We start from the raw sequence: 19,730 nt of genomic DNA, 5'->3' as shown, positions 1-19,730 counted from the left end.
GGAGAGCTGAGCAACCAGGTTGCCTATGGAAACAGAACCCGGCTCCCTTGTTGAGCCCCACTGCTGGCCCCTGTTGGCCTGCTGACTGAACTGCTGGCCGAACTCCATTTCCCTCAGCAGGAAAGCGGCAAAGTCACATACGTCTGCTCGACTCCAGTGGTTTTGATGGGGCCCGGCGTGTGTTTGTGAACCACCAAGCCATGTGAGGGGCAGGAGTTGTTCACAGGACTGACTTCAGGAAAATGACAGGGATAGAAAAACCTCATTTATTCGCACATCCCTCCTTGCTGGTAGAAGGCTATGTGGTAAGGAGCTGCCGTTCATATCTCTTCTGTTTGCTAGTGTTGTTCTATCTACCTTGCGGCCTTTCCCCTCCCTTGCTACCTGACTCAGACCTTTGGAATCCATGTCAGTGCTATGCCATTTCTGAAGGCTTTCCTCCCCAAGCTTCCTTCCCCACCTGACTCCACCCTGGTATCTAACAGTGCTAGTGTGCAGTAGTTCAACACACAGCAGGAAGCCTACCGTGTGTCTTCTTTTCTGTTGCTGTGGTTAAAATGCCCTGACAGAGGCAACTTACGGATGAAAGGGTTTATTTTATTTCATGGTTCAGGTGGCAATCCATTATGGCAGCAGGCTGTCAGTCACAGTGAGAACACTGTGCTTATCATATTCTCTTCGTTCAGCTCAGGGTCTAGCCCTGTGGTGCTGTCCCCATTAAAGGTAGATCTTCCTACTACTAATAAGCTGATTAAGAGGCTGGAGAGGTAGCTCATCAGGTAAGATCATTAGTGAAGACCTGGGTTTGGTTCCCAGCACCTACATGGCCACTTACGATGGTTTATAAGAACACACAAGGTGGGGCTGGAGAGATGGCTCAGTGGTTAAGAGCATTGCCTGCTCTTCCAAAGGTCCTGAGTTCAGTTCCCGGCAACCACATGGTGGCTCACAACCATCTGTAATGGGGTCTGGTGCCCTCTTCTGGCCTGCAGGGATACGCACAGACAGAATATTGTATACATAATAAATAAATAAATATTAAAAAAAAAGAACACACAAGGTGTACAGACATGCAGGTAAACACTCATACCCATAAAATAAATATAATTTTTAAATTTATGCTTAAAAAGAAAAAGGGAAATCCCTTCCCGGTATGCCAGTGGCTTGATTCCACACTCATTCAGGGTTTCTCTGTGTAACAGCTCCGGCTGTCCTAGAACTTGCTTTGTAGACCAGGTTGGCCTTGAACTCACAGAGATCCACCTGCCTCTGCCTCCTAAGGGCTGGGATTAAAGGTGTGTGGCACTACGGCTAGACTGGACTGATTTCTTGACAACCAAAATTAACCATGACACTATGCATCAAAAAAAATATGGATCATTAGGGCTAGAGAGGTGGGTAGCCCAGTGGTTAGCACTTGTTGCCCTTGCAGAGGACCTGAATTGAATTTCCAGCACACTCGTGGTGACTGACAACCATCTATCACCTCAGTTACAGGGAATTCAGCAAGCACACATGTGGTGAACATGCATGCATGCTTGCAAAACATTCATACATATAGAGTGGAATAAACAAATCTAAAAAATTAAAAAATAAGGATAATTGAGTCATCACACTTAATAGAAGTCAAGTGACATGATAAGCTTGTATGTGCTGCATAGATGAAGACAACGTCGCTTAAGTGGAATTCCTACCAAAATTGCTTCAATATACAAAATACAAAATTATAAGCTAAACATCTTGGCAATTTCAATGCTCTTAAGGACATCCCCGCCCCCCCCCCCCCCCCCCGCCAATGATGTTCAGTCAGGCGATGAAGCACACCCTTGTTACCCCAGCCTGAAAGCTCGAGGCCAGTCTGGGCTGTGTACTGAGATACTACTCAATAAACAAATGGCTGGGCATGATGGGTCAGCCATGTAAGCTCTGCACCAAAGACGGAGGGGATTACCCTAAATTCCAGGCCATCCTAGTCTACACCGGGAGTTCCAGGCAACTTAGGGCTACATAGGAACCTCCTCCACACACACACACACACACACACACACACACACACACACACACACAGGTGAATTCCTGTGAGTCCCTGGCTACCCTGACTTACATAGCCAGTTCCAGCCAGCCAGGGCTACACAGTGAGATTCTGTGTTTTGTTTTGTTTTAAAAATAATACTAAAAAGATATTTTACTAAATATAGCTTATATACTGAATTAGATCCCTCACTACAACCCCTCGTGAGACAAGGTTTCTTTATGAACCCTTGACTGTTCTGGATCTCTCTCTGTAGACCATGCTGGCCTCAAACTCATAGATCCACCTGTCTCTGCCTTCCTAGTGCTGGGATCAAAGGTGTGCACCACTACTTCCTGGCCTGAATCAGAGTCTTACTTTAAAAAAGAAATTGCTGAAGAGGGCATTATTGAGACAGTGGGAAGGTGTGATGATCTATATTTAATGACTATGTTTTAGAAAATAGTGTCAATGTTAGTTTCCTGTGTTTTCACTCTGTGGTTATATGAAATGTTCTTGTCACTAGTAGATGATACTGAAACCCTTCGCAGTGTAGTGATTTTGCATATGCAGCTTTGAATGGCTCAGAAAAAAAAATGTGTATACCAGAGAAGAGGGGAGAATTTTTAAAATTTATTTGTAAATTTTTTTAAAATATTTATTTATTATGTATACAATAGTCTGTCTGCATGTATGCCTGAAGGCCAGAAGAGGGCGCCAGACCTCTTTACAGATGGTTGTGAGCCACCATGTGGTTGCTGGGAATTGAACTCAGGACCTTTGGAAGAGCAGGCAATGCTCTTAACCACTGAGCCATCTCTCCAGCTCCTTATTTGTAAATTTTTGTGTTTAAAATTTTGTAAATTGAGCATGGGCAAACGTAGAGGTCTTTGTATCAGATCTAGTGGGTTTAGAAACTTTTTAACTTTGTTTTCCTTTTGTTTGTGGAGCTTTGGGCAGATTCCATGTTCCTATGAGTTTTACTGAGGGTTGAGGTGATGACATGGCTCCGGGGTTAAAGATGCTGCGCAAGCCTGTTTACCTGAGTTGACCCCGGCCCTCACGAGAAGACAAAAGGAGAAGGTGAAACCCACTCACATGTCCATTCCCCAATCCTGTGTGTGTGTGTGTGTGTGTGTGTGTGTGTGTGTGTCTGTCTGTCTGTCTGTCTGTCTATCTCTCACACAATTTAAAAATGAAAACATGGGTGGTGGTGGCACACGACTTTAATTCTAGCACCTGGGAGGCAGAGACATGAGAATCTCTGTAAGTTCGAGGCCAGCCTGGTCTACAGAGCTAGTTCCAGGACAGGCTCCAAAGCTACAGAGAAACCCTGTCTTGAAAAACCAAACCAAACCAACCAAACAAACAAACAAAGGACTGGAGAGATGGCTCAGTGATTAAGAGCACTGGTCCATCTTCTGGAGGACCTAGGTTCAATCCCCAGAACCCACATGGCAGCTCACAACTGTCCTTAACTCCAGCTCTAGGGAATCTGCTGCTCTGTCCTGGCCTCCTTGGGCACCTCATATAGATCACACATACACACAAATAAAAATAAGATAAATCTTTATTACTCTTAAAAAAAAAAACCTTACAGGCTGGAGAGATGGCTCAGAGGTTAAGAGCATTGACTGTTCCTCCAGAGGTCCTGAGTTTAATCCCCAGCAACCACATGGTGGCTCACAACCATCTATAATGAGATCTGTCTGGTGCCCTCTTCTGGCACAAGGTCGTACATGCAGATAGAGCACTCATACATACAATAAATAATTCAATAAATCTTAAAAAGATGAACACAGTTTTGTACTGTAAACAGATCTAATATTAGTGCCCTGTCTGTCTGTCTGTCTCACACACATAATTTAAAAATGCAAACAGTTTTGATCTGTAAACAGATCTACTATTAGTGCCTACCCCTAAGGTTATAAAACGAAAGAGGGTGATGGATGTGAGGGTCCGAGCCAATGCTTGGCACATAGTGCTCAACTAATGTTATCTAAACTGTGACTGCATCTGTTCCTATATGTGTTCACCTGAAGGGACACATGGGTGGGAAAGGTGAACTACCCCCCTCTCCCCCGTGCTGGTACAGTTGGCACAGTTATCAAAAACCTTATCTAAAATAATGTAGGCCTCAAGTCATCTTCTAGGGACAATAATAGTGTTAGAGTAGCCCACTGGAGATATGGCATGGGTCAGTCAAAGCCTGAGGAAGCAGAGAGGCGTTGTGGCCGGGATCCACATAAACCCTTGGAGACTTATAGGTAGTACATCATGATACTTAGATTCCAAGCCTAGTAGGTAAGTCACTGGCTACTTTACCAGCTTTGCCTATCTATGCTTAATTTCCAGAGGGTGTTGGCTCCCAGCCTTGCTAACTGCCAAGGTCATACGTTTGATGTTGTTATCAGGTGTGTGCCTCCATCTCTGCATGCTTAATACTTGTAGCGAAGAGGCTTCCTTAGGAAGAAAGAAAACCAGAAACCAGCGTGGTCCTTGTATCAGAAATTTTAATGAAATGCTGATTTCTTGGGTTTGCTGCACAGAGCCTGTGAGGGCCTGAGACATGAACATTTGTGTATGGGGTCTCCATTTTCCTTCTTTGCTTGAGAGATCCACAGGCTTCTTTCCTGGTCCCCAAACCAAGCTGAGAAGCCTGAAGCTCAGAGTCTGGAGACTTCCTGTTGTCATGGGCAGGGCCTCAGTAGACCTCCCAGGCTCTAGGGGAGGATACTGCTATAATCTTTAGATATGATAGCATCTATGGCATCCCTAGAATGAGTGGGAGTAGGGGGCTGATGAGTGCCACCCCCAAGCTGGTCAGGACTACAGCAAGCAAGGACAGGTAAGGGGTACAGGATCAGGCTCTAGAAACCCTCTATTCTACTTCATCTCCAAATAGTTGATGTATTCTTGAACCCACTTCTTCTTTGGATTGGCACACACTTGACGGTTCTTACGGGTGACAAAGCTGTAGGAGAGAGGAAGAGGTTAACAACGGGGCAGCTTTTTGTATATGGAGACTGAAAAGCATATAGGGAAATGGTTGTGGGAGGTGGGTAGGGCTTTGTTGTAGCTCAAGGCGGTTTTCTTCCTTTTAGAAGACATTTTTTTTCTGTTGGAACAAAAGGCTTCCAGCTACAGGCAGAGTTTCAATCACAATTATTCCCTACATACACACACAAATCTAGAACTCAGCATGGAGTAGACCAAGCATTGGCCTTTTCTTGGCTCTTTCCCTTGCTCTAGGCCTTATGCTGAGTGCTGAGTTTAAAGAAGTTGGGTATTGATTGTACTTAAATCAGAACCCAAGTTGAGGAAATGAAGAGGGAGCCCTAGGACTTGCTAGTGCTTGTCACTCTCAGCCTGTAGCTGGGGAGTCAAAGGACCAGGATAACAACTCCCGCAGTCAGAATTTCTTGGGCTTCCATTTCCTCCTCCTCCTTTATGTGGTATGTGATACCAAAGAACAAGTCATCTTGGGTAATTCTTCCTTTCCTTCCCGCCTCCATTTTTGGGGCCCTTTGCTCATCTGACTTTCCTTTCTACCTTCCTCATAAGAGCAGGTGTCCTCAAGGACACTGCCCCCTTGAGTTCTCTTCCCTCCAGCTCCGGCCCCAGGCCTGGCATATAGTTGATGCTTGATGTACATTTATTAAATGAGTGAGTGGATGGATGATTGCATTCATTTCTAACACACACCCACCAGACCATTTAGATAACGACAATAGCAGGTTGATCATTCTCTATACCCATTATGTGCCAGGGGATGGTCTAGGGACTATTATTCTCTCTGTGACCTAGTCCCCTCCCCCTCCCCCAAAGTGCCATAATTATCCTCTTTGGAACTACTGCAGAGAGGCTGAGGGGCCCCAGTTTACCAAATGACATAACTAGGATTCTAACCCGGCAGACCAGCTCTGCTGTGTTAGACCAAGACAATGTGGCCTAGCCTCTTTTTGTTGGCAGCTCCCGGATTCTCCTCGGCCCTTTGCTTACACTCCATCGAACATTTCCATGGATTGTCTTGCTGTAACTTTGCCTGGGTTCTTCCTGTTTACACAGTTTGCCCTCTAGACCTGTGTTGTGGAACACGCTTTAACTAGGTAAATGTTAACTTTAACTGTTACGTTTGTTTATACTGCAGAATATTGTAGAATGTTAACTATGTGAAGGCGTGTTGCGTTTGTTTATGCTGCATTTATTCAATTATGTAAAGATGTGTTGCTTTTGTTTCACCTTGCCTGCCTGCCTAAGTCACCTGATTGCTCTAATAAAGAACTGAATGACCAATAGCTAGGCAGAGAAATGATAGGTGCGTTGGCGAGCAGAGAGAAAATGAGGGGGCGATATCTAGGCTTGAGGGAGAAGAGATAGAAGAGAACAAAGGAGAAAGTGAGGGATACGCCCGGGGCCAGAAGCCAGGCTGCGGCAGCCAGTCAGATAGGAGAAGCAGTGAAAGTAAGTTACCCGGAAGGAAAGAAAGGTAAAAAGCCCAAGGCAAAGCGTAGATGAAGAGAAACCAGTCGTAAGATAAGGCCGAGCATTCCTAAGTCTCTGTCTTGATTTGGGAGCTGGTTGGTGGTCTAAAAGAAAAGCGTGTGACAGACCTGCAGACCCGCACACCTCTCCATCCCTGCATCGAAACCTCAGCACCACCCTTATCTCTCGGTCCTGACCATAAATCTGTTACCCTGGCTGACAGCCTTCAAAGCTCCTGACTCTTGTTTCTTCTTGCCTCCAGGTACCACTCAGCCTACAACACTGCAATGTGGGTGATTTCAACAGCCTCTTCTCTAGACCCCCTTCTTCTAGGCGTTCCCTGTTCCAGGTCATTTTAACTCTGGCCAGTTTTCTGACACTCAAGAGTGCTCTGCTCTCTTCCCGTGTCCCTACAAACCAAAGGAGAAGCCCGTGAACATGTTCTTAGACACACCCCACCCCCACACTTCTCCTAATCTCTCCATGAATAGCATTTTACAGTACTCACCTCTGAACTGCCCCTCTCACCCCTGAAGCCGAACACACCCCCTTCTCTCTCTTAGTAATGTTTTATAGGGTGCTTTAATCATTCTGTGTCTCACTTATAGCTCTTACTAAATAAAATCTCCAAAGCCAAGGATCACAGTTTTATTCATCTCTGCCTGCTCATAATAGATGCTCAAGGGATGGTTTTTAAAAATGCTAATTTTTTAGAGCTAAATTTAGTAATACTAATTATTAATATTACACTTTTAGAATCAGGGTCACAAAACATTTTGGATTGCTCAGTAGTTAAGAGCACTGGCTGCTCTTCCAGAGGTCCTGAGTTCAATTCCCAGCAACCACATGGTGGCTCACAACCATCTGTAGCAAGATCTGGTGCCTTCTTTTGGTTTGCAGTCATACATGCAGGCAGAACACTGTATACAAAATAAATAAATATATCTTAAAATATTTCTTGGATTAACACTTTTCAATCTTTTATTGTCCCATTTTCTTCTTTTATTTTTGGATTTATTTTATGTGTATATTTCATCTGCATGTCTGTATGTGTACCATATGTGTGCCTGGTGGCTGAGGAGGTTAGGAGAGAGGGCATTGGATCCCCTGGAACTGGAGTTGCAGATGATTGTGAACCATCATGTGAATGCTGGGAGTTGAACCTGGATCTTCTGCAGGAGCAGCAAGTGCTTTTAACCATTGAGCCGTTTCTATAGCTCTCCATCTTCATTCTGTGAATCATTAGCATCTTAACTGTCTCTTCCGCTTTTGTCACTAACGACTTTGCTTTGCAACAGGAAGAGGGAGCCCTAGAGACAGGCTCCATCCCTCACTTGCTGTGCAGCACTGAGACAAACGCCTCAGAATCTGAGCTTCATTACACGGAGAGACTTGCACACACCTGTCAGGGCTACACACAGTTTAGATGCGTGTACATAGATGTGACAGAGATAGGACACATGTGCTTGACCCTGCCTCTTTCCTCAGAGGATTAGCTGAGCTGGATTGGGTGTGAAATATGGAAACTTTGGGCTCTTAACTGGAGAGGGATGGTGGAGTGGATCTTCTCCAGGATGTTTCAGTTTGTGCTCACACCAAAGTTTGCGTCCTAGGAACTGTGTCTGTCAGGGTAGGCAGGATCCTCTAAGGCACTGGTTCTCAACCTCCCTAATGCTGCAACCCTTTAATACAGTTCCTCATGCTGTAGTGACCCCAACCGTAAGATTATTTCCGTTGCTACTTCAGAACTGCAATGCTGCTACTGTTATGAGTCATAATGTAAATATTTTTGACATAGAGGTTTGGCAGAGGGGTCGCATTGGGCAGACTGAGAAGCAGTGCCGGAAGGATACTGTGTCCAGTTCTTTTTATGTTACAGCTGGGGACTGAGCTGGAGGTGAGGAGCCTAAAGAGTGGGTGGGGATGATAAGGGGCACTCTCCGAGAAGGGTCGTGACAGGGGTGGGGTGGGGTGGTCGGGGCTTCTGTACCCCAAAGGGGAACCCATAGGGCTGAGACTCACACGACTGCGGAGTTGGAGCACTTGCTGCTGGTGTAGAAATACTCTCTGACATGGGCACGAGGCAGCGTGAGGGAGAGGTAGGAGAAGCAGCAGGGAGTGGTGTCCGCGCCATCTGGGGGAAGGAAGAGTGGAAGGGGAAGGAGAGCCTTTTCTTAAAGGTCAGTTGCACTGGACACTTGGCTAGGCCCTCGGCATGATTTATCTCGAAAGCAGCATCTGTTGTCATCTATCCTGGCAGAAATGGAGGCTCAGAGGACACAGTTGTCACACTGGAGATTTCAACAGCAGCCCGAAAGGATCTGTTCAAACTCTACGTGGTCCCTGAGCCAAGCTTGTGCATTATCCTCTGTCCCATCACCTGCGGGGCACCTTCTCTGCTCTGGACCCTCTGCCTTGTTCTTCAGCTCCCCTCGTGGATTCCAAGCTTGGTTTCTTTGGGGTGTAGAACACAATCTAGGGAAGCATCTGAAGACTATAGCTTGTGATCCCATATGGGGCCTGAAAGCGCCTATCACACCCCAGGGTCTGGCTGGGCTGTAGGGAAGGGCCCTGAGCAGAGAAGCTCTCGGTGGTCAGTCAGTTCAAGATGTCACACAGCGGCACAGTTGTCACCTCGCAGCAGAGCTGTGGGGCTTATCTTCCCAGCCAGATAGGGCTGCTTGGGATACCGGTTTCCACACTCCAGCAGTGTGCACCCTTAGACAAGAATCTGTCTCCCTGGGCCTCTGTTTCCCACCGTAAGTCAAGAACAGCCACTGCAAACCTAGTTGTAATAAACAGGTTGGCACAAGTAAAGGAATCTGCATGATGCCTGACCTGTATAGGCACTTAGTTCCTCTCTCTCTCTCTCTCTCTCTCTCTCTCTCTCTCTCTCTCTCTCAGCCCCATTTCTTTTCTATCTATGAAACAAGAGACTATCACACCTCACACACCTCGGGCACTTTAAAAAGTATTAGACATTTCTTAGAAACCATTCTGGTGACAGATATAAGTGAGTCATTTTCCAAGGTCAGCCTGAGCTACCCTGCCTCACCAGTCCACACTTTAGGGGTGCCTGCAGAGTTCATAGTGTAGACTGTGGAGACATAGACAAGTTCTTTGTGGGGGAAGTGTCCTGCCATAATGTGGCTTAGAGACCTAACAGGGATGACAAGATCACTGCCAGTAATATATAAGAATGACGAGGGGCTGAGGCAGCATACATGCTATGACTGGGGTGGCAGGATGGGGTGGGCATCTAGACAGAGTGTGAACGGCGGTGGTCAGAGCCCTGGACTTACACGGAGAGGCGGATGCAGGAGCACAGAGGGTGGCAGCAGTGAGGATGATGGCGAGGGCAACTGCGGAGATCTTCATGGTACCCAGGGCAGAGGCTGTGGGAGATGCCTTCGTTGTCTCAGGATCCTCTGCAGGGATGCTCTGCAGCTCAGGCAGACCTTTTATAGATGCCAGGGTAGCAGAGGAAGTGCCCCCTCCCTCGGGTTGGGGGAGTTTTCACAGTAGACACCAGACACTAGCTGCTGTCACAAGTGAAATACACAGAATGGAAACGAAAACTGAAATCTCCTCCAGAAGTGTATGAGTCTGCCTCTACTGCCCTCCGGTCCAGGGATGACTATCGGTTTCCTCTCCGGCCAAGCACAGTGGGGGGGCGAAAATCCCCCACATCACCCTTCCTCTGCAGCATCCTCAGATCATCCTTCCAAGCAGGTCCTCCCCAGACAGCAGGGAGCTGCTGCCTTAAGGCAAATGGGGGTCAGTTAAGGTCAAGACCTATTGATCTTCACTTGGCAACTTCCCAAGTTCTTCCTATTTTCTCCATGGAAGGGTGTTTGTCATGCGTACACTATATCAGAAACAGAACACACTTGCGCCGTTCTACAGCATCAGACTTTATTGATAATAAATTAACAAGGGATAGTGGGTTTGCTGACAGCAATTTGTCAAGTAATCCTGATTCCCTTGATAACCAGGTAGATATAGAGGTATTTACTGAATGATCTGAGGGTTAATATTAGTAGTTAAAACAGAAATAAAAGAGCCTGTGTCTTGTCTGTCCATCTATTTATCTATGATATCTATCTATTTATCATCTATATATCTACCTAGGCGCTAAGGGAACTGATAGGGCTTCAGGAGAGTCTCTATGGGATTAAAGATTAAAACTGTTGAGATCTGCTGGAGGTACCTACTGCAGAATCAAACTTCAGGGTCGCATGTCAGAGCCAAACCTCAGAGACCAGTCCCAGCTAGAGGAGCAAAGTGTAAGAGCATGGATGCTGTAGCAGCGAAAGGGAGGACTGGGTCCAGATGGACAGTGGACCAGCAAATGGATCGTGGGTCCAGGAGGATGAACTAGCAGATGGTAATCCAGTAGGCCATGCCATGGTGGGAATGGATCTGAGCTCAGGTTCTGGGCAATCTGGAATTCTCTGTCTGTCAGCCCTTTGACACATGTACCATGTGGTCAGATGACAGGTGGGTGGAGGCTGTTACCATCATGTTAAGCGTTACGCAGCCACCTGTCCTGTGTCTCACTTTGGTCCTTTGTCTATAAGTATAACTAATATTAAAGAATAGGGACTCCTTGAACCACAGGGTTAGATCTGCAGACTTATTCATCCTGGAATACTGCAGCTCTGTGTACGTGGGCCACCGTCCTTCCATGCCCCTACCTCCCTGCCGAGTATAACCGCAGATCTGTTCCTTGTTTTTTAAGACTGTGTATATTCATGAAGCCCTGCAGCATTGTTTCCCCTGTCAGCTCTCTATTGCTTATTAGTGACTTCGAGCAACTTGTTATTTCCTTTGGTCCTGCCTCTTTCTCTATGAACTGAGAAACTGCACAAAATCTATGTTGGTTAATCAAACCATTTAAGATAAGATGATTTTTCTTTTGACTATTTTTTAGAGACCTGAACAGATACACTTGTGGGCTTCTGAGTCGTTTTGCCAGCTCTTATCAACCCTGACACCCGTGGTGTGTGTTTACACAAGCCTCTCTGATAGCCCACAGTCCTCCAGCCACACGCTACTCATCCCCTAGCCTGGTCTAGGATTTGTTTTGCTTTCTTTCTTTCATTGGACTCTTCCCAAGCTGAGCTGGCTCTCGGCCCAGTCAGACTGATGTTATGAAGCCAGTTGCAGCCAAGGAAAATGAAATCCCATTTCACATGAATCCCAGAGCTTTAGTCAGACAAGGGGTTTCCCCAGGTCTATGTGGCTCAGCGCTGGCTCTTCTGGCCACTCCTATCAATGTGCCTGAAGCAGGGAAAGTCCAGTTTTCTAGGCATCTGGCTCCCAGGAAAGCCAGAAGCAAAGGTTTTAGTTTTTTTTTTGCCCCAAGGGTTTTAGTTTCCCCATATGTAAATTGGAGTATGCTTCTTGATTGGATCCCTTTCTCTTTCCTTACATCTGAGACAGCAAGCTGCTGGCTCCCACCCTCTGCTTCCAGAGGGTCCTGTTGGACAGGCACTCCAGTAGCCATTACCCCTGTTTCTAAAGCCGGCTCCTCAACCACATTCAAGCTCGAGGTTTGCAGCCTAGCCCGGGCAGCTCTTCTCACCTTCACCACACAGGCTCTGAGCGCGCACTTGCTTTCTGCAGCTGAAGACCACATGCGGTGTGTTTGCTGATGAGCGTGTGTGTTTGGGTCAGAGAGGAGCCCCCATGAGGGTCAGGGGAGCGAGGCCAGGGTGGTGGGAGCATGTGTTCTTCCAAAATTGCTCATCAACAGATAACTTTCGGCCTCCTCTGCCATGAGAAGAGTGCATTTTCATTGTTTTCTTCTGCACGTCGCTTCGAGGATTCCCTTTTTTTGTTTCATACCTCTGGTGAAATTTTTTATTCTAACTCTTTAGGAATGCTTACTGCCAGAGTGTGGGCCCCTTGGTTCTGCTGCCCCTCCCCTCCAGAAGGAAGTCCGATTGGAGCAAGGCAGATTTGAATTTGAAATCAGATAGCCCTTGCTGTCTCTGTGCCATTTGTTAAATCTACTATTTGGTTTCTCTTATGGAACCTGGGCTATGAACGGGTACCCAGTTCTAGGAGACCCAGGAGGACCAATGGAGGCAATCAGGCAGTGACCATTGCTGGCTCTCAGAAGATATATACTTAAAATCCAGTTCCCAAACTTCCACGCTCCAGCACTTCTTTCCTTCTGTTCTCCTCCCCAGGAAAGAGTTTGTGTCAGCTGAGACTTTGGAGGCAGAAAGTGATGCCCCATCAACTCCAAGTGTCAGGCTAGACCCTTGAGTAAACTCCAGGTCTCAGGCTGGATCCGTGAGAGATTATTCTATCTAAGAAGACATCAGTCCTAAATACTCTGCCTACCATGCTTCTTCTCCCTTCCTGGCTGCCCCGCCCCCACAGGCTGCCCCACCCCCATAGGCTGCCCTACCCCACAGGCTGATTTTGACAGAGGGGCTTATAAAGACAGTGACAAAAGTCCCCAGATTCTGTCCCTTTTTTGATCTGGCCCAGGAAAGTCCCTGGTTCCCTATGACTTTCTTCCCATCTCATACATGGGCGTCTCCAATTCCAGGTTATTCTATGCTGCCTCCTCTTCCTCCATTGCCCACCCCATCAGCACCAAAGCCTCAGAGTCTTCTCCCCTCAGAACCTCCCTAGGTCTGTAGTATTAGGGATGCTCGAGTGGGTAGGGAAGTCCCCTTGGGGAATTTTGTTAAGTTGGAGTTTGGAAATTCTACACCTTAGTCATGCTTCCTAACGTGTGCTTTGGATGTGGAGTGAGCAAGGGACCCGGATGTGGGAGGCCTAGAGTCTAGTCCCAACCGTGTGCTAGACCTAGCTGTGAGAAGCTGTGAGATTTGGCAAGGCTTTTGTGAATCTTGGTTTCTTCAGCAGAGAAACAGAGGGGTAACAGTATCGTCTTGAGGCCCTCTCCTCATTTAAAAAATAAAATAGTAGGTGATTTCTCGTGCACTGGAGAGAGAACTGGATGCCCATTTCCCTGAAAGTCAGCATATAGTACTCCTCCTGTGGGTAAGGCTGGAAGGTTTTTTTTTTAATCCCTTCATTTTCCGGATCCTGGAGACTCACGGTACCACCCAGCTCACGTAGTTCCTTCCGTAGGCAGTTCTGTGGTCCTCCATTTACTCTCCGTACCACCCTGTCACTCACCCACTCCAGCCTCCACCCGTCCAACCTTTCGTCTATGCAGTGGAGACATCATGCCTTGTTCACAGGATAAAGCAGCATTTGCTGACTCAGTCAAGAAGGTGATGTGTTGGGGGTGATGTGGAGCGGCTGATGGAAAGGTCAGAGCATAGGAGATGTGGCGTGGAAGAGTGGCAGGTGGCAGAGTGTTGTCTCTCAACTGGATCCACGCTGTTCTTGTAGCACTGAGGATTTCCAGTTCTAGGAGAGGAAGTACTAGCTTTGTGATTGGCTTGCTGGGAGGAGGCACCTGCTCTGTAGGACCATTAAGAACAAATGCCGTGGGGAGGAGGGGTGATGCCATGCAGGAGTATCAGGGTGTCACCGAGACTGAAGCATGTTTGCCATGTAGAAAAACTAAACAGATAAACGGACCGATCCCCTGCTCGCTGTCTCCATTCACTCTCCTTCTTCTGTGTTCTTAGCCAAAAACTGCACCTTTACGGAGTGCCCATCGTGCTCCAAAAAATGAGCTAAGCACTTAGATATGGTATGTTTACTTTCTGTTTCTGTGATAAACACCACAACCAAAGCGACTTGGGGAGAAGATGGTTTATTTCATCTTACAGTTTACAGACCATTGCGAAAGCGGTTCAGGGCAGGAACTCAGGGCAAGAACCAAAACCCAGACGGCAGAGGAGTGTTGCTTACTGGCCTGCTCTCTCCAGCTCAGGACTACTAGTCTGAGGGTGACATACCACCCCTAGGCCTCCAGTGAGGAAGATCTAAAATCTCCTCATAAGGGAGTCATCAATAGTTACAACAGAGATGAGGACACAGGGATCTATACACTGGTATCTGTGTACTTGGAAGGCGTGCCGGAAAGCCCACTGCTAGAGACAGACCCACTTCCTTCTAGGTATGGGACATTAAGAGATGAACATGTCAGAGCCCCAGAAGGTTGCTTATCATGGGGAAGCCCAGAAAGCAGCTGGGTTTCAGTACACGGGGGACAAGGTGTACCTCACTTCCCACATCCGTGGAATGGGAAGCATGAACATAAGAATCGTTTCCTTGGCTGCCTTCAAACACTGCTGTGGAGGTGAAGTGAGTTGATGGCTGTGGAGTCACTTTCCAAGTGGCAAAAGGGGAAACTGAGTCCCATAGTTCCATGCATCCCAGAGTGGCTCCTGTGTTGCTGGTGATTTCTATACTGCCCACCACCCACTGGTGACACTGGAGAGGGTTTGTAAAGTGGTTTTGATCCTTTGGTAGGAGGCAGAGAGCAGTCAGTACTAACCACCTCAGAGAAGTGGATGAGCAAGGCTCGGGCCTAAGGTGGGTTGGGAATGGCAGCTGGATAAGGATGTAGGTGTGGGCCTGGGCTTGGTTTCTGGTGAATTCAGATGGCCTCAACAATCTGAACTCTGAGCCCTTTGGGAGTCTGCAATTATTTCAGCTCATCGTAGGAAGGAGCTGGGTTCTCTAAGGTGTAGCCAGGTCACCCCAGGAGCTGACGTCAATGGGCCTGTGATGAAGCCGCTGCGAAGGAATTCACCAAGATAGAAGGAGACAAAAGTAGAGTTTGTAGACACAGTGCGGGACATCAGCAAAGCAATAGAGAGAAGCTCCTGGCATAGAGGAAGTCCAAGGGGGTAGTTTTTATTTTAATTAAAAAAATTGTAGATGTACAGCCTCACTGTGTAGTCCTGGCTTGGACTTGGAACTTGCTGGATAGAGCAGGCTAGTCTCAGACTCAGGCTGCCGCTGCCTCCCGACTGCTGGGTTTAAAGTCAAGCATCACTACACCTAGCTGCTTTTATGGCCGGGGTGGTTCTACAACAGCAGTTAGGGAGTACTGCAATCTTCCAGTGTCCTGGAACAGTTGTAGCTGGAGCCCATCATGATCAACCATTGACCAGAGCCTGGGGTTGAGACAGCGATAACCTTGACCTGAGTCCAAAATGGGTCAGTATCCCCACGAGTTCTAAAACGACGTTCACGCTTGGCAGGTAGGGTGGGCGATAGGTAACGTTCTAAGGGGGTAATGCCTGCTCAAACACGGCTGGCCTTGCTCCGAGACAAGACTGCTCCAGTAGCAAAGGCAGTCTCATTCTAAGCCTAGACCGGCTCCCTGCAGCAGTCGGTCCCAGAACAACACTGAGGCCACTGTTTGAGGTGGGAGGGTATAGATTCTTAGAGGAATTCTCCGTGGATTTGCGGGATGCAAGGCCATGACTTCGTAAGACAGGTCACCTCTTTGCACGTCAGCTCTCTCGTCTAGCTGTGAAATGGGCAGCTAGCTCATGGGCAGCGGCCTGGCAATGGCTCTGACTTATCTTCATTTCCTCTCTGATAGGTTTCTGGGCTAAGCACAAGCCTGCCTGGCTCTACTCCACTCATCTCAAACAGCTATCCGTCTTTCTTCATAGGAAAGGCATTTCCTTGGCCTTCCTTCATTGATGGTGAGCTGTGCATTGCTACAACATCTGCGGAATTTGGCACAATCTGCTAAAAAAATTTGGAAAGAGCGTATTGAATTAATAAGCACTTGGAATCCTTCTTAACCCGACTTTCATGGAGTCATTTCTCATTTGTACTCACGCATCTTCAACTTATTCTATACGATATCGGGGTTTGTGTTAATGAAGAGTGAGTGGGCACAGCTGAATTGTCCATCATAAAGGGCTGATACATAAGCAACACCAGGACCCCCCGGCCTACACCAGGGTCTCCTGTTGGTTTGGAGGACATCTGCTTTCTTTAATAATTCTGGCAAAGACATTGTATGTTTCATCTTTGGTCCTTCCTGACAAGGTATGTAGCTACTTTCTGCCTGCCTCGTGAACCCCGAGTGTGCTTGAGTAACAGATGAGATAAAAACAGGAAAATATGATTTCCTACCAAGAAATGGCGAGCCTATCTTGTGATAAGGAGTCCTTTTCCACGGTCGACACCACACACATCATGTTTATTTACATGTGAACTTGGCAGCCTGTGCTAGTCCCTGAGAGGGAGCATCCTGTACCCCAGAGGCACTTCTCCACTGCTTCCCAAGACCCTTCACCCTCCTGAAAAGATGCTGCGTTCCACGCAGTGGACCCAGCCGAGCCCTCAACAGCTGGGTGCATCAGCCTTCCTGTGCCTTCACAGCATAACCACACCCAAGGAAGACACACCGACACCAACACCTTTGCTCTGTCGTTGCAGATAACCACAGCGCTGTGAGCTCACGAGCGCAATGACCGTGTCATGTACAGCAGACAGCATTGCACAATACCCTCCACCGTCCTTTTCCCCCCTCTTCTTCCGTGAGGCCCTTGGAGCCTTGCTGGGATGCTATAGATGTTCCATTTAGAGCTGAGCACTCCACAGCCGTGGATTCTCAGCTGTCTGGCCAGTTATGAATGAGTCTTTGCATTAACCGTTGTCCACTGCAAAAAGTTTCTGACCAAGGCTGAGAATAGTACTGCTATGTAGATATAAACATATAAATATTTAGAAGGCAGTTTGCCAGCATGAGTATTCGGGAAAGCAACTGCAGTAGATTTCCTACTACAGTCTATGATCTCCCTAGCCATTAGAAAACCAAAAATTAAATTTATTTTTTATTTTTTTTGCTTATGAGTGTTTTACTTATATGTATGTCTGTGCACCACATGTATGGGTGGTGTCTGAGGAGGTCAGAAGAGGCATATATAATCTCTCAGAACTGGAGTTATAGATGGTTGAGTTGTCATGTGGATGCTAGGAATCAAGCCTAGGTCCTCTTCAAAAGCAAGTGCTCTTAACCATTGACCCTCTCCAGTCCTGCTGTAGGTGCTTGTGCTCTGTGGTACATGGGCCAGTGGAAGAAAGAGTCACTCCAGCATGTTTTACGGCTTCTACAGCAGCAGCAGGGGAGTCAGCTTCTGATGAACTGATGCCTCATGGCTGTGCAAAACTCTTTAGTGTTACACAAGGACACTTTCTGGCGAATCACTTTCTGCATACTAAAACAACCTATCTGGAGTTATTTGAAGGACCTAGTACCTAAGCTGTTCTCAGCCATATGAGACTGCCTGAGATTCTGAAATCCTCCAAGGAATAGCAACTCAGCAATCACTGACTTTCAACAAAAGGTTACTTCAAAGCCTTGGTGATGCCAGATACAATGGATCTGTTGACTCTTTCACTACACATAGGAGTTTGATCAGGTTGACAACATCAGGCATGAATTCCCTTTGGTGGAGTAAATCTAAGACGCAATCAGAAAGCTGTTGGTTACCCCTATAACACCATGCCACCATTGCACCAATGGGCACATCTTGCCGGGCAGGGTCAGTAGTGTGTCATTCTGTGTTCAGTTTTGGATAAGACTATTGGTGTTTTCTCTCCCACAGTGGATAGAAGTGCAAGTGCATAGCTCTTTCTGGCTCCGTGAAAGCTAGCCAGTAGGAAGGAAGTTTTCAGATTACTTCCTTATTTCTCTGTGTTCCACAACCAACCTTTATAGTGTCTTTGGCAGTGGGATCTTGCAGGATCTTGCCATTTAGTAATAGTGGTTAGCCAAGAACATTGCCTGGGTTGTTTGAAGGGTCTGTGGGGCTTCCCTGATCCCATGCCCAACACTGAGATTTTTATTTAATAGACTTTGTCTTCTGGGGAAAGCGCTTGTGTTGATTATCCAGCACCCCGCATCCTCCAGCACCCCGCATCCCTTTTACTATCTATCTATCTATCTATCTATCTATCTATCTATCTATCTATCTTTAATTTTATTGTTTATTATGTACACAGTGTTCCACCTGCATGTATGTCTGCATGCCAGAAGAGGGAAGCACCGGATCTCATTACAGATGGTTGTGAGCCACCAAGTGGTTGCTGGGAATTGAACACAGGACCTCTGGAAGAACAGCCTGTGCTCTTAACCTCTGAGCCATCTATCTCTCCAGCCCCTACAATCTACTTTTAATCACTGTTTTTTTTTTTTTTTTTTTTTTTTGGTTTTTCGAGACAGGGTTTCTCTGTGGTTTTGGAGCCTGTCCTGGAACTAGCTCTTGTAGACCAGGCTGGTCTCGAACTCACAGAGATCCGCCTGCCTCTGGGATTAAAGGCGTGCGCCACCACCGCCCGGCTTAATCACTGTTTTTTTTGTATGTTACCCAGGGTTTTTTTTTTGCCCCCCAAAGATGGACTTACTTCGTGTAGAGGTTGGTGAAAGGGACAAAATCTCAGGTTAAGTTTGTCATTCTAACACAGCTAACCCTAGTGAGATTGGGTTTCTTTCTCTGTCCCTTGCCTTCTTAAGATGTGACTCCATCTGGCTTTGTGTGTGTCTGGAGATCACATCTGGGCACTAATCTTTCTGGTCAGTTGGGTTTGGCAAGAGTCCAGAGACAGCCACTCCCACTAGGACTGTGTGCTGGGCAGAGGCAGAGCAGCCCCCTTTCAGCTTCTTCTTAGTCCCTCAAAATATTCAGCAGAAGCCCAAACCATACAAAAGTTCCTTTCTACTTCTTGCTTTGGTGACTTTCATCTGCTGTTGTGTATAGCCTGCTTGGAAGCAAATTGAATAAAGCTTTGTTGGTGTTTTCCTGACAGTCTTTATCATATGAGTTCTTCTGGGCACAAATAACAGTTTAGCCTTTTGGCCGAGTTTAGTTTAGACCATGCGACCTGCGGTCAGTGAAGCGAATCCTTGTTGTCTACTGAGGTTTTGTAGTCCGCTGGGCTTCACATGGACTGGGATTTGAACAGAGGTTAGTGTGATCCACGGCTGCTGGGCTGTGCCTCACTGCCTTATGGGAGCTAGCTCTCCAGCTTCCATCCTTGCCTATGCTGTGTTTTTCAACTTCTGTGTGTAACTCCACCTGAAAAGATACATGATCATTGAGAATGGAGCCTGACCTGGCATGGCAGGTCGCTTGGTATTTGGTTTCTTGAATGAACAAAGCATGAGAGCTTGTTTTATATTTTCAATCCCTCAGGAAGGTCTGTGGTAGACTTCAGATGTAAGGGTGATTTTTCACATCTGTCTGTCTGTCTGTCCGTCTGTTTTTACTTGCATATCACAGCAGGAGGTCAGAGGACAATCTGCAGGTAGTTGCTTCTC

General features: G+C 47.0%; 1 protein-coding gene across 1 annotated transcript; it reads right to left on the bottom strand.

Moving 5' to 3' along the window:
* Positions 1 to 4,514: 4,514 nt before the first annotated feature.
* On the bottom strand, positions 4,515 to 9,931 carry Ccl5 (C-C motif chemokine ligand 5). Its single transcript, XM_041665627.1, has 3 exons — positions 9,799 to 9,931; positions 8,519 to 8,630; positions 4,515 to 4,985 (listed from the first exon to the last, which is right to left on the bottom strand). Exons 1-3 carry the CDS (start codon positions 9,872 to 9,874, stop codon positions 4,898 to 4,900), a joined length of 276 nt encoding a protein of 91 aa, XP_041521561.1. The 5' UTR covers positions 9,875 to 9,931; the 3' UTR covers positions 4,515 to 4,897.
* Between the last annotated feature and the right edge of the window lie 9,799 nt (positions 9,932 to 19,730).

The sequence above is a fragment of the Microtus oregoni genome, unplaced genomic scaffold (genome assembly GCF_018167655.1).
Source record: "Microtus oregoni isolate MIOR12 unplaced genomic scaffold, Mior012 000015F_ref0000493, whole genome shotgun sequence".
NCBI classification, from domain to species: domain Eukaryota; kingdom Metazoa; phylum Chordata; class Mammalia; order Rodentia; family Cricetidae; genus Microtus; species Microtus oregoni.
This window is presented reverse-complemented; position numbering and strand designations above follow the sequence as displayed.